This window comes from Malus domestica, chromosome 03 (assembly GCF_042453785.1).
Source record: "Malus domestica chromosome 03, GDT2T_hap1".
NCBI classification, from domain to species: Eukaryota; Viridiplantae; Streptophyta; class Magnoliopsida; order Rosales; family Rosaceae; genus Malus; species Malus domestica.
In genome coordinates, this window is record NC_091663.1 from 7,246,492 (window position 1) to 7,260,341 (window position 13,850).

The 13,850-nt window shown below is 41.4% G+C and overlaps 4 protein-coding genes across 8 annotated transcripts; 2 read left to right on the plus strand and 2 right to left on the minus strand.

The window, feature by feature from the left end:
* Positions 1-461: 461 nt before the first annotated feature.
* LOC103420505 (uncharacterized) lies at positions 462-3,811 on the minus strand. 3 transcript variants are annotated; one of them, XM_070818246.1, is made up of 5 exons: positions 3,300-3,811; positions 2,041-2,209; positions 1,483-1,515; positions 1,246-1,340; positions 462-1,089 (listed from the first exon to the last, which is right to left on the minus strand). In XM_070818246.1, the coding sequence occupies exons 1-5, from the start codon at positions 3,606-3,608 to the stop codon at positions 865-867; spliced, it is 831 nt and encodes a 276-aa protein (XP_070674347.1). In that variant the 5' UTR covers positions 3,609-3,811; the 3' UTR covers positions 462-864. The 3 variants fall into 3 exon arrangements, with proteins under 3 accessions (XP_070674347.1, XP_070674349.1, XP_070674348.1); XM_070818248.1 differs by having other exon boundaries at positions 1,246-1,348; XM_070818247.1 differs by lacking the exon at positions 1,483-1,515.
* Positions 3,812-6,666: 2,855 nt separating this feature from the next.
* Positions 6,667-7,155, plus strand: LOC139194625 (pentatricopeptide repeat-containing protein At5g59600-like). Its single transcript, XM_070819512.1, has one exon. It carries the CDS (start codon positions 6,667-6,669, stop codon positions 7,153-7,155), a length of 489 nt encoding a protein of 162 aa, XP_070675613.1.
* Positions 7,156-7,379: 224 nt separating this feature from the next.
* On the minus strand, positions 7,380-10,504 carry LOC103420541 (transcription factor BOA). Of its 3 annotated transcripts, none has more exons than XM_008358604.4 (2): positions 9,186-10,504; positions 7,380-7,692 (listed from the first exon to the last, which is right to left on the minus strand). In XM_008358604.4, exon 1 carries the CDS (start codon positions 10,195-10,197, stop codon positions 9,211-9,213), a length of 987 nt encoding a protein of 328 aa, XP_008356826.1. In that variant the 5' UTR covers positions 10,198-10,504; the 3' UTR covers positions 7,380-7,692; positions 9,186-9,210. The 3 variants fall into 3 exon arrangements, with proteins under 3 accessions (XP_008356826.1, XP_008356831.1, XP_008356838.1); XM_008358609.4 differs by having other exon boundaries at positions 7,380-8,396; XM_008358616.4 differs by lacking the exon at positions 7,380-7,692 and adding an exon at positions 8,027-8,390 and having other exon boundaries at positions 9,186-10,197.
* A 1,634-nt stretch (positions 10,505-12,138) lies between these two features.
* On the plus strand, positions 12,139-13,371 carry LOC103420564 (uncharacterized). Its single transcript, XM_008358627.4, has 2 exons — positions 12,139-12,623; positions 13,109-13,371. The coding sequence occupies exons 1-2, from the start codon at positions 12,267-12,269 to the stop codon at positions 13,277-13,279; spliced, it is 528 nt and encodes a 175-aa protein (XP_008356849.1). The 5' UTR covers positions 12,139-12,266; the 3' UTR covers positions 13,280-13,371.
* Positions 13,372-13,850: the final 479 nt, after the last annotated feature.

Below are 13,850 nucleotides of genomic sequence, written 5' to 3' on the forward strand. Positions count from 1 at the left end.
TATCAGGATTGATTTTTTAGTGTAAAAATGTAGTTTTTCATTAAAGTGAACAGTACCGTGAGTTTTTCGTTAAAATTTTCTTATTTATTCGCCTTTAAACTTCCGGTCTCCCTCGCTGGAATCTCTCCCTTTTAGATTCTCTCGACGCTTGCTTTCTAATTAATTCAATTCCTCCCGTTCTGATTACGGATTAGTAAACGAGCCTAAGTGTGGCAATAGGAACAAGGCTTCATCTTTGATGCCTTCAACAAAGGATTGGAGTGAAGTCACGTTTCAATGTCGCTCCCCTTATCGGCTTCGTTTTCCCTACCACTTCCCTTTACCGGCTTGATTGATTCATCTGTTGCAAGCCATGAGCAGAAAGAACTCAAAACTTGATTTACTTGCAAAATTATCTGAATTCCAATTTTCTGCAGCAAAGAGATGGATCAACCAATATAATTGCGAATCACACGAGCAGCTGCGTTGAATACATACGCCTCGAGCAGGCTTGTTGCACAAGAAACTTGTACTCCACTTGATTTCATTCATCTTTGTTGATTGTTTTACAAGATATGATCTCAGCACAAGCTCCAAACAGAAGCCCAAGAGACTATAAACATCGACTTGTACTCTATATAAACTATACCCTTGGATGAAATAACTTGACTTCGAAAAAATAATGAAGTACTTCAGCAAGCGCATCTTCTTTTCCGCCTTCATACTTCCAGTCTCCCTCTACCATACAACAAAACCCCCATCGATCGATCTCTCCTTTTCCTTCTCTCATCCTTTGCTTTCCGCTAAAGTGCGGTAATATGATTTTAAGGCTTCACCTTCGATGCTTCCAACAGAGCATTGACGTGGTGATGCCGTGTTCCTATGCTACAATCCCAATTCCTTTTTTAACCGAGCAAGAGTAGCTTCTATCTCATCAATGTTATCCTCTATGCTGCTCTCCTTACCAGTTTCGTTTTGACCAACATTTCCTGTTCTCTGTTCCCCGGAGCTTCTGAAAGGATTGCCTTCATCACTGTTATTTACTCCGTCTTCTGGATCTGTTATGTTGAGTTCTTTCTCAAGAAATTCCACCAGTTCTTCTCCAATCTCCTGCAAAGTGTACATAAAATTATAAGAGAGGTTTCCTTGGTAAACGTTCACGTTGAAACACTGGTATTTGCAAGTCATAACTTCAAATGGCCGCAAAGATGGTTTAGTTTAATTGCGTTTTCAGAAAGGTATAGTGGGAACTTAATAATCTCTCACCCCCAGTTCCTCCCATAGACTCTTTGGCTTTCCTTGTGACGAAGCACTCGCTTCCCAGTTCTGGAATTCTTCTTGAATGTCTTTAAAGAAGTCCTCTGCAGCACTGAAAAAGACTCATGACGCCACAATAATTTTAATTGCAAAAAAGAGGATAACAAAATGGCTCGTTGAGATTTGAGAACAATGCAATGCAAACATTACAGCCTGTATGATGTCTCACAGAGAGGACAAATCTACCTATTGTAATTTGAACATCCCTCAAAAAATTACCTGCACAATGAAGGGCTTAAGAATAAGAACATGCTAAAGACACCTGTATATAGATTGGTCCATGCTATATTTTGGTCAATATAAGACACTACACATCAGCGTCTTAACAGTAATACGGATAATCCGTTGAGATTTAAACGGTCATTTGGACCAAAAGATCCTTCGAGTGAAGGTCCAATTAACTGCATGTTTGATACTGCAATGTCACAGGAAGCATGAAATCTTTGTCCGACAGATTATCAGACATGTTTCGAGTGAAACATATATAGTATTGGACTATATTGATTCATAAAGGTCGTACCCAGTGCACAAGGCTCTCGCTTTACGCAAGGTCTGGGAGAGGTGAATATCAGCTAGCCTTACCCCCATTTATATTGATTCATAAAAAAAGGTCGTACCCAGTGCATAAGGCTCCCGCTTTACGCAGGGTCTGGGAGAGGTGAATGTCGGCTAGCCTTACCCCTATTTATGGAGAGGCTGCTCCCAAGTCAGCAGAATTCATGTGCAAATTTACTAAGTTCTTACCAAATCCGTAAAACTCCTCTTCATCTTGAGACTTCTTGCTCTGGTTTTTTTGAGCAGAGGAATAGGAATAGTCAGATCCGAAATTAGAGTCGTATTTTCCCCGAGATTTAGAACTCAGCAATGTATTGTAGGCATGCTTAATCCGCATAAATTTCTCCTGTGCATTTGCCTGTACAAACAAAAAAAGTTAGGACTAGTGAAACCCTTGCTAAGCACTCTTGATAGAAGGGATGAGCTAAAAAACAGATTCAAAACAGCAATTCATATCCACTATACCACCTGGCAATACAAACTACAAAAGGGGGCAACTGGAAATTTGGAAGGGCATGAATCGCACGTCACAGTTTAGCACACAACGTAATGTGCCTCGATAGTTGGCTGGGTGCCACAAATCACAAAATACAATTCGGGTAGCAGCATATCCTAGGATCATTTGTTTGGAGTTTGGTGGAATCATTTCAAGATTGTTGTCTACACAATCTGTAAGAACAGAATCCTTAACACCATAGGATTCTTTCGACAAGAGGGATAATTATAACCCTGTATACATTGTACTGTTATTCATGAATCAAATCAAGGAGTTACATGGTAGCAGCTAAAATCAGTCCTAGGGGTTCAAGGAGTCATAATTCCCTCCCAGAGAGAGAATGTACCTCTCGCAATAAGCCTGCGGTTTTATCCCCCGACATGGTGACAAGAGTGATAAACACAGAATGTATCATTCGACATTCATTTTCTCTAATCCAGAAACATCACAATACTCAGTTATGAAAGATCCTTAACTTCCCCAATTGGGTAACTAAAGAATAACATACTTAACTCTTTTCTGCAATTGGGTAACAAAAATATAACATTAGCTTCTGCAAATGAGTAACCAACAAATAACATAGTTTATAACCAACAAACAACAGAGCCTCATCCCACTAAATGGGGTCGGCTGTTTGAAACCTAGAACAACACTGCGCTCGGTTTTGCGCCAAGCCCTCCGTTAGCTCAAAATAGTTTATAAACAAACTCCAAAAAAATAAAATTGAAACTGCCTCCTCCAATGAATCGGCATCCTTTAAACTTGGTAAGCAAAGATTTAATGAACACGAAATCAAATCAAATACCTAAAAATTATATCATCACACAAATAATTAGGGAAAAAAAAAACTACCCAGAAATTAAAAACCTTCAATTTGCAGCTAAAGCACTAGCAATTCCACAACCCCACAAAAATATAAGTTATGGGTTTGAATCCGTAAACTGTTAATTACCTCTTTGTTAACATCGGGGTGATACTTAAGAGCAAGTTTGCGATAAGCCCTTTTGATCTCGACATCAGTTGCAGAAGGAGACACGCCCAGAACCTGGTAAGGAGACTCTCTGCGACTCGCTCTCAAAACGGTCGCAAAACGCCGCCGTTTCTGGTTCAAATTCGAGAAGCTGGTTACGGGTTTCGAAAATTCGGGTCGGGTTTGCAGAAAAAGCAGAGATCTCGAAGAAGAAGAAGAAGAAGAAGAAGGAGGGAGGTTGAAGAAACAGAGGGTGTGTGGAGTTAGAGGCAGGAGAGCCAATCCATGCATTGTTCGTCGACGTCGGGGGAAGAATTTATGAGAAATTTGATGATTACTTTCATGTCCCTTAGAAGATTGTGGTTGAGAAAATGTGAAGCTTTGGAAGTTGGGTTGTGCTGCTTCCTGCTTTCATTGGTGGCTCTGTTTTGAGCTTCCAACGTTCTGGAGAGGGATGGAGAGTAAAATCGACGGCCAAGATTTTGGATCAGTTGTTTGGAAATGTGGACCCACTTTCTATTTTGGGGGATAGAGTTGTTGTAAGGCAGTGACGGTATTACAAACTAATAAAACATTATGGTGAAAAATTGAAATGAATAACATTTGTAGTAGCTTAATGAGTGAGTTAGTTCTTGACCATTTTTATGCACTTGTGTATAGTATACATCGGGTCTCTAACCGTCACAACGTGTTTATTGGATATTTAATAGCATGTTGAAACATTCGATTTTTGTGTGCATATAATACATAAGAGTATAGTAGAATTTTATGATAAGGGATCCTTAATCATATTATCTTCTCATTTGTGTTATAGTACTAGAATACAGTTAAAAGTATAACTAACTCACGAGTCACAATATAAATAGACGGTTTATGCTCTAGGCCTTAGGATAATTTATTAATAGGCAATTTATAACTTCATGTGAGTATATTAGTTATATTGCGTGACGATGTTCCAGCATTTCACAATAATTCTTCCTTGTAACATGCGTAGATTGTTATCTAAATTTCACAAATTGTGAAGCATTGTCATTGACGTCAATTCTGTGATAATTTCCGTTAAAAGAGGTAATTATGTAATTTTAATATGCTCCTTAAAATAGACTCGTATGAGTTTCACATTTCACGAATTTGTCATGACTCATGAATGACCAATACTCTAAATTGTGCGATAATTTTAATGAATTTTAATTATTAAACGAAAACTACAATTCAATCATAATTCGAGGACAGATATTCCAATTTTCTTTTTAACTTTTGACGCAAATTGTAATTGTAACCTGTACTCTTCACTTCAATCTTCTGGTATAACGGTAGTTTGGTTATTCCCCGCGCTTTACAGTTGCTGTTCCAATGTTAATGCGCGGTTCCAAAGTCCAAGCACTCCCATCGGCTCAGTAGAGCAACCGCATCAACCACCGTCCATTTCAATCATCACCCGGTTTCTACCCAAATCTGATCGAAACCTACGCTCGTGATCGACAGTTGCACTCGGGAAGAGCACTCCACGCCCATTTAAGCACCAATGGGTTGGCCGGTTTGACCCGTTTTGCCTCCAAGCTCATAGCTTTGTATGTTTCTTGTGGCCAAATAGTTCATGCCCGCAAACTGTTCGACAAAATTCCCCAGACGAACATCCGCCGCTGGTTTGCTCTCATCGGAGCCTGTGCTCGTTGTGGGTTTTATCAGCAGGCAATGTGTTTGTTTGGGATAAAATCTGAACTTTGGGCCAGAGAGAAAGCCGGCCCAAACCCAAGGCCCAGAGGAAAACTTAGGAGGCAGGAAAGAGGCTTTCGGCTGGGCACAAGTTACAAAGGCCACCTGCTTACCTGCTCAAAGACCACAGGGGGTAGGTTATTCAGTCACTGCACAGCCCAATAAAGTACTTTATTGGTGGCATTCATGTAAAAAAGCTAGTGAGTCATCACCAAACCGCATTCGGGCAACCGCTATTGCTACAAGAACCCAAGCTGAAGTCGTCTATAAAAGGAGGAAGAGAAGACAGAATTAAGGACACTCAAACAAACAAACAAAAGCCAAAACTCTGCTCAAGCCAGATTTGCCTTCAACGAAGCTGTAGTCAGCCCAAGCCTTCATCCCATTCGGGATAAACCTTCCCAAACCCCTGTAATAGCTCTGCTACCTTGTTCATGGTGGTATCGATTCATTTTGTATCCTCTTCTCCCCCGTCAACCCCTCTAAAAGCTTTCAGACCTCTGACAGAGCCACAAAGATAGATTTTGTAAGAAGTTCAGCCTTGGCCGATAAGGTTCAAACTTACCCGACTAGCTTTGCTCTGTCTTTGTCTTTTCTTTCTTTTAAAAGCACAATAACATGTTATATATTCCCAGTTATATACAAGTTATTTCTAGCAAAGTCATAATGAAAATAAGTCTTCAGCACTTGAATCCGATCTGAATCGCGTCAGAGTTCAAATCAGATCTAAGTCTGAAGCCCGCGGGCATGTAATTTAAAGATCAGTTTAAAAGTCCTTGGCCTCAAGGCATAAAAAAGAACTCTATGTGGACTCAACCCATCCACGACAATCTTTGACAAGCGAGAAGTCCGAAGTTACTTGGGGCGCAAGTAATCAATCTATTTCTCCGTTTTGTTGCTATTATATCTTGATTCGTAGAAAAGGCTTAAGCAGGGAGTGAATTCTGATAGAAAGCCTCAAGGCCTACACCTAAGGCCCCACGAAGGCATCTATTTAGCTTCATTTCATGTTGTGGTCTAGTTGGTCCGAGTATAAGGATTAACTCTGATGGGAAGCCTCAAGGCCTATACCTAAGGCCCTACAAAGGCACTCATTTGGGTTCGTCCTACCTCTTGGATTCAGATAATCAAAGGTATAATAGTGATAAGACTCTGGCAACCATAAAAGACCAAATATGATACATCCAAGCACTGGTTTAGTTTGACAGGAAGCCTCAAGGCCTATACCTAAGGCCTCACAAAGGCACCTGTTATATCTAACTTGGTTTCTCGGGCGTATACATATTCAATCAAAGCTTAAAACACTCATTCAACATCTGCCATACTGAATATGGCAGTGGCACGCCTGAGCACGACAAAGTTAATCTTGATTGTGAGCCTCAAGGCCTACACCTAAGGCCCCACAAAGGCACCCTTTCAAATTAACTCTGCCCTTCTCTTTCAGAACTGCCCGACGAGCCTTGCCCGAAGTTTGTCTTGCCCGACCAAGATCTGCCCGACAAAGGCTTGCCCGAGCGAGCCCGAGAAGAAAGCAGAAGTACGACAGATACCCTCAACCGACGCCATTCTCCCAGGGGAGCTGTGTGCTCGTCCGCCAGGAGATTCCTGCGACGAACAGTGTTTGTTCTGTGAGATGCAGAGAGAGGGTTTGAGGCCGAACAAGATTGTTATTCCCAGTGTTTTGAAAGCCTGTGGGCACCTCTCGGATGTTAAAACCGGCGAGAAACTTCACGCCGTGGTGCTCCTGTTCTCGTTTGAGTTTGATGCTTTTGTTAGCAGTGCTCTCGTTGATATGTACTCGAAGAACGGGAGTGTAGAGAAGGCGCATCGGGTGTTTTATATGATTGCGGAGAAAGATTTGGTGGCTTTGAATGCTATGGTTTCGGGGTTTGCTCAACACGAGGGAATAAAGCCTAATTTGATAACTTGGAACAGTTTGGTTACTGGGTTTTCGCAGAAGGGCGATGAAGCAATGGCGTCTAATCTTTTTACGTTGATGCGCTATAACGGAATTGAGCCTGATGTGGTATCTTGGACTTCAGTTATATCCGGGTTTGTGCAGAATTTTCAGAACGACAAGGCTTTTCGAACATTTAAGCAAATGTTGGGTCATGGATTGTGAAGAAAATGATGAAGAGAAACAAGTTAGGGAAACTTCCGGGTTGCAGTTGGATGGAAGCTGCCTGATATACGAGAAAGGTCCTTGAAGGAAGATTTTGAACTAATTCTGAGGCAAGTGATCGTTGGAACTAATTCCGGAGTCTTTTCATCACACTTTCTTCGCCGGTGCTACCGTTGATCTTTTCTATGCCTGCGGAGGGAAGAGAAACTGGATAACAGTGAGAATGATAACATGAATTTAAATACTATTGATCATCAAAACAAATACATCTTCTCACCGATGTTTGTTCACCACATACAAGTAGGTTTCAGCCCGACAGGATTTTAAGAACAAAGCCAGTGTAGATGGAGAAACACAAAAGATCTCAACTACAATCTGTAGAGAGGTACAGTATGAATTATTTCAGTTGACAACATAACTTAAACAATTAGTAAAGAACACTCTATGCCACTGCGGGCAGGTAGACGCCATTTTTCTGCTGTTGTAGAGGCCGCCGCTTTATCTGATGAAGTCTCTCTGTAGTTATCTTCGAACAATCTGCAAATGATGCGTATAAATTGTACAATAAACATCTATTTCAAGTCCAAGAAGAAAAAAATATCATGACCTACACTTACAAAGGATCCATGCCCCGAATGAACTACCAGTACTATTATGCAACAGAAACCCAAGCTTTAACCGAGAGAAACAAGGAGAATTGGCTAAGATATTCGCTATTTTGAAGAGCAACATACAAAGGCAGAGACTGTCAAAAGGTTAACTGAAGCAATTGCAAATATATTTACGAAATGTCGGAACATAACATATCACCATACATGACAAGGGAGGTGAAAAGGTGATAAAAGCGTTCAACCCAGGATTGCAGGACAGGTAACAGACAATTGCTATATCTTTATTGACTTCTTTCCATTGAATCTGGAAAGAAAAGGCTTAATACCTTATTGATACAAAGAATATATAAACTAAGAACAGGTCAGGGATGTGCTCGATGCCCTCAGTGTCAACAATGTAGACTGGGAATGAACCTCCCCCTGTTACGTAACTTGGAATAGGAGTATACATTTAATGAGGGGAGTTTTGCTACATTGGCTGTTCATTCAAAACCCATATGCCTCTAAAGTTTCTCCACATAATTCCTAAGAACCCTTCCCATGCCTGTCAGGTTCGGGATTACCAATCAAGCAAGCTTACAGGTTGAGTTCAAAGAGTTAGCTTCAACCAACATGCTGAAACGTCTGAATCTACACAAAAACATACATTTAATAATCGGAATTTCAACAGTGCTCATCAATACAAAACTGCATTTTATACGCAAACTAGCTGCAACAACAACAAAGCCCAGAAACTGCTATAAATCCTTGCTAAAGATACACAAGCTTATGAGCTGTGATTCCTACAAATGGGATAAACACTTATTTCTCCAACAAGTGACAAATAAAATGGACGAGACCAGTGCACGCGGAATGATATCACATGGAAAACACCATTTCAATCCCAAAATAAGTGCAAGGCATTACTTCAACTCTTTTGTTATATGAGGCATAAACTTAAAATGCAGTGAGACGAGATTCTACGTCCACAAAATGGATTTGGAAAGTCAAGAAGGAAACTCTCTCATCATTCGAAACTTATGATGTAAAATAATACACAGGTCGGGAAACACTCTGAAGATTATTCAACTTTAGGGCCGAAACCTAGTTAGGAAGTGCCTAGTCCTCGATATCATTATTTTGAGTTTATATCAGAAAATACACTGCGCATTTTTAAGAATGGAAATGATTTCCGCACTCCCGTTTCACCTTCATTATTCAATCGAGCCAGGAGAGAGAAAAAGGGAGTGCGGAAATCATTTTCCTTTTGAGAAATCGAACCCCGTAGGTTCAATTAATGAGGCCTAATATAATAAGGGAAACAACAATCAGTCAAACAAGATAAGCAAACGATAGAATCAATTTCCCAGCAATCTAATTCAATCAAATAAAAACTGGAAAGTTAAAACTTCAGTGCACAAGCTCAGGAGAGTCACTCACCTCAACTTTAATGTGTAAAGATTTATCATTTGTCATTAGAACCAGCATGTTGGTACGAAACCATCGAACCCATGTTGTAGTGGTGCGACTCGAACCCATGGTACCCACCGCCGTGACCGCCCGCACCGCCTGGCATGCCCATGTGCCCGTGGTTCATCCCGAGGACCGGCATCTGCATCATCCCGGCAGGCGGGTACGGCATCGGAAACGAAAACTGCCCATTTGCGTGCCCGTGGCTCTGACCCTGACCCGCCTGACCCGAGCCCCCAGCGCCACCGCCGCCACCGCCAGACTCGTGGCGTAAGCTCTGCGGTACCGGCGTGGTGGCGAAAAGCTGGTCCGACGAGGAGGACCCCACGTCGCCGGATAAGCCCTGCATCCTCTTCAAGTAGAGGCGGTACTTCTGCAGGTGGCTGGCGACGTTTTCGCGTGTCAATCCCTCGACGTTCATCAGCTGCATAATCGTCTTGGGCACCGCGTTCTTGATCCCCAGGTGGGCCACCACTTCCACGAACCGCTTGTGCAGCTGCGGGGTCCACACCAGCCGCGGCCGCTTCAGCGTCCGTGCTGACATGTCGTCCGGCGAGAAATTCTCGGTCCTCAGCGCCGAATCCGCCTCCTCCGTACTGCAATCGACCTTCCGCGACTTTCTCGAATCGGATCCGTACCTCTCGCCGCTCTCGTCCACCTCCACGACCATCGGCTCCACCACGTCGTCGCTGCGGTTCTCGTCGAACGACTTGTAGTTCGACGACGAGAACCCTTGGGAGTGGGCGCCGCCGCGGAGCGTCGAGACCGTCTTATGCGACGCGCGGTTGACGTCGAAGGCCGTGTGGCAGGTCTCCGGCGAGATGCTGAAGGCCGAGGCTAATTCGATCGGAATCAACGGCTGGGATAACGGAGTCAAATCATCAGCGCTCGGCAGCCCCGCCTCCCACTCTGAAACCCGCGCCTCGTCGTCGCCGCCGCTACCAGCGCCTTCGTACTCACTCATCCTTACCTCCTCACCCATTTGCAAACAGCTCAATCTCTCTCTCTCTCTCTCTTTTTTTTTTTTCAAATTTTTTGTTGCTTTTTCAGATTTTTGTCATAGAATTGTTCGTGTCGGGATCGGATCGGGTTGGGAGAAAAATCAGGAGAAAAACGAAGACCAATTGAGAGAAGCAGAAGAGGAACAAGTAGATTGGAGAATTCGGGAGATTCGGAGGACTGTTTGGCAAGTGAGAAAACGGGTGGGAAAATTATTTTTCCTTTTTTCCTCTTTTTATTATTTTATTCTTCTTCTACGCTTTGTGGTAGAAAAAGTGCAATATCTGATTCGCTCTTGCGCCGACGTGGACGACTTAAGGCAGATATTTTTGATCTTCTAAATATCTCATCCTTTTCTTTTTCTTCTCCACTCGCTACCCCACATTTCATCAATCCTACTCGCGCTTATCTGTTGACACGTTTCACGATTCGGCACTCGTGTTCCGAATTTGAAATGACTGGAATGGCCTTGGCGGAAGAAAGTGCTCGCTCTTTTGGGGGGTATTTTTGGTAATTAATGGTGAATATTATTTTTTCTTGAAAATTTTATTTCAAAAGCGGATGGACCAATGAGAAATGAGAGATGTTGGTGAACAGCTGTTCTTTTTAGTAGGTATTGAGCATGACGGTGATGAATACCTAATCGTACGGCGGCAAAACAAGCACTTGGTCCAAATGTGTTATCTACATTTTTTTTTTGTTTTTTTTACATTTTTTATTTTTATTTTTAGCTGTTGAATTGAACAAATTGAAAAAGATTAATGACAAAAAATTAACAAGATGTGTCGGAGGCAAAATTAGGGGTGTGAAGAACACTATCCTTCCTAAATACAATTAAGACCATTTACATGTTTTGTATTAGTTAGATAGCCTTTTCGCTCACCATCTTTAAATGGTGGTAATGCTCACCACCTGATTTATTACTATTTGATGAGTTCAAATTTTGAAATTCATGTTTATCTACCATATAAATTTCAAAATTTAAACTCATTCAACGATGATAAATAAAGTGATTACATAACTATCACTTGAAGGTGGTAAGCAAAAATGTTCCTCATTAGTTATTATAAGTAGTGTTCTTGATTTAAATTTGAGTCGGGAGTACAAGTTTTAGTTCTAGCTTGAGAAATGGAGTGGATTTGAGCAAAATTTGACAAATTGAAACCCTAATTTTGGATGGTCATATCGATAATTTGTTAACTTGTACAAAACCCGTTCATTCATAATCCAAGTTAGGGCTGAATTTTGGCATGTTAAGCCTTAATCTTGGTTCAAAAATATGCATGCCTGGCTTAGTTGTTCCTGCATGTGAATGATTATGAGTTGTTTATGCATCAACGACTTACATTCACACATGAGTACGCGGCGTAGCATTCCCAACCCCGATTATATTACACTCCTAAGTCACTGTTTACCAAGTTCATCAAGCTTAAGTTGTAAAACTCAACAGGAAACAAAAATGATTTCAACACATTCATTTTCTCCTTTTGCAAACCCATGTTTATTTCAGTCTCTTGATTCTCCTTTATTTTGTTTCAATTCAAAATCCAAAAATCAATAGGGTATATAAAAAGATAGTGTGCGGAAATCACTATGTTTTAAAAAAAAAAAAAATATATATATATATATATATATATATATATATATCAAAGTTCATTTGTTCTTTGAAATTGGGGGATTATTGTGCTAGGACTTGACTTTTTTCTTTTCTTTTTGCAGAAAAAAAAGAACAACTGGTGGCAAGTCATGGTTATCTACCTTTTCCAGGTCTGGAGAGGCTATAGGGAATTTCACCCTACTCGTAGCCACAATCAAGCAGACTCATCAACTCAGAGCATCGAATACGAAACCTCCCACATTTTTTTTTTGTTAGGACTGGACATTGGTTAGTCTATTTTCTTGCCATGGGCTTTAGGGCCTCCGTGAACAATGCCAAACTCCCAATCATAACAGATTTACAATTGTGCCCCCTCTCCCACATTTGCTGAGAGGGCTGTTTGTGCCCCTGAGAGAGAGAGAGAGAGAGAGAGAGAGAAGTGGTAGCAAATATCCATGGCTACCACATCCATATCTCTATCCCCACCACCACCAACTTCCTCCCATTTTCTCAAGCCAAGCCATTCCCAATTCCTCAGAACAACCCTGAAACCATCCTTCCATTTATCCTCCCCAATAACGACAACCAAACGGACCTTAACTTTCATCACCCCAAATGATAATCTCAACCACAGAAGCACCCCAACTTGGCAAATCAGCGCCACCGCCTCTGCTGAATCCGTGCCTGCAGAAGCCTCCGTGCCACTTGAGACTGCGCAGGAGATAGTGGCCTCTAGTGACGAAGGAGTGTCTGTCGCAATTTCTGTTCTTCTTTTCGTCGCCTTTGTTGGTCTCTCCATCCTCACCATTGGGGTAATATCTAAACTCAAAAAACCATGTCCTCTTTTTTGAATCGTAATTTGTTTATGTGGCTAAATGTTTAGTTTCGGCAACTTGGCTTGCTGGACTTTGGTTGCTTTGGATCACCATAGCGGTAATTTCAAAAAAAGGATGTTCCTTTTGTGATCCCAATTTGCTTAAGTGACTAAATTTATGGCTTTGGAATATGGTTTTGATTAATTTGGGTTGTTTAGGATCACCGTTGTGGTAAACTCAAGAAACCATGTTCATATGTGTAGTTCAAATTTGTTTGAAGTTACTGAACTCGTCGTTTTGGCATACCTGGGCTTAGCCAAGTTGGCTATAGCAGTTTGCTCCCATCTCTGCACTCAAGTTCGAGTCTTTGTCACAGTTATTTAGATGAATTTAGCTCGAGATTATCCCTCGTTTGTGAAAAAGAAAATAAAGGATTAGGAAACTTGGTTTTTGCTAAAACTTTGGGTGGGTTTTGAATGCAGGTGATATACCTAGGTGTGACAGATTATCTGCAGAAGAGGGAGAGAGAGAAGCTTGAGAAAGATGAGGAAACTAACAAGAAGAAGAGTGGGAAGAAGAAGAGGGTGAGAGCAAGAGCTGGCCCTAAGGGATTCGGCCAAAAGATTACTATCGATGAAGAAGATGATGACTGAGATGCCATTGCTCGTTGTAAGATTCCTTTAAAACATTTGCTGTAGATTTTAAATAGTAGAGTTATGAAGTTGACACTTCGTTTTGATGAAAACCTTAGTTGTGGTACAAAATTGTCATTTAACGTACCGCCAAAGTGACATCTCTAGTCAGAAGTCCCTAAAGTGACGCATGTCTCTTAGGGCTGGTTTGGTATTGCTGTGCTTTGAAAAAAAGCTGCTGTGAGAATAAGCGGCTGTGCTGTGAGAATAAGCGGCTGTGAAATAAAGCCAGTAGAGTGTTTGGTAAACTTTTTTGTGAAAGTGTTTTTGAAAAAAAAAAGCAGGATGATAGTGTGTCTTTTCATTAAAGGAGCACTGTAGCTCCGTGTGCTTTGAAAAAACTGGCTTTTTTTTAAAGCAGCAAATAGCAGCTTCAGCTTTTCCTTTGATTTTCAGCTTATTCTCACAGCAGCTTCCAAAATAAGCCCTTTTTTTTCAGTTTACCAAACACAAAAATGACCCTCAGCTTTTTTTCACAGTGGCTTTTTTTAAAATCACCTCAATCCCAAACGGGGCCTTAATATAATGCATA

Coding starts and splice junctions, on each gene's coding strand:
- LOC103420505 (XM_070818246.1), bottom strand. CDS start 3,608: ATGCATGGATTGGCTCTCCTGCCTCTAACTCCACACACCCTCTGTTTC. Junction 1,516..2,040: donor AGAGGAGTTTTACGGATTTG/GTAAGAACTTAG, acceptor TTCATTGTGCAG/GTAATTTTTTGAGGGATGTT. Junction 1,090..1,245: donor GTCTATGGGAGGAACTGGGG/GTGAGAGATTAT, acceptor TACACTTTGCAG/GAGATTGGAGAAGAACTGGT.
- LOC139194625 (XM_070819512.1), top strand. CDS start 6,667: ATGCAGAGAGAGGGTTTGAGGCCGAACAAGATTGTTATTCCCAGTGTT.
- LOC103420541 (XM_008358604.4), bottom strand. CDS start 10,197: ATGGGTGAGGAGGTAAGGATGAGTGAGTACGAAGGCGCTGGTAGCGGC.
- LOC103420564 (XM_008358627.4), top strand. CDS start 12,267: ATGGCTACCACATCCATATCTCTATCCCCACCACCACCAACTTCCTCC. Junction 12,624..13,108: donor TCTCCATCCTCACCATTGGG/GTAATATCTAAA, acceptor TTTTGAATGCAG/GTGATATACCTAGGTGTGAC.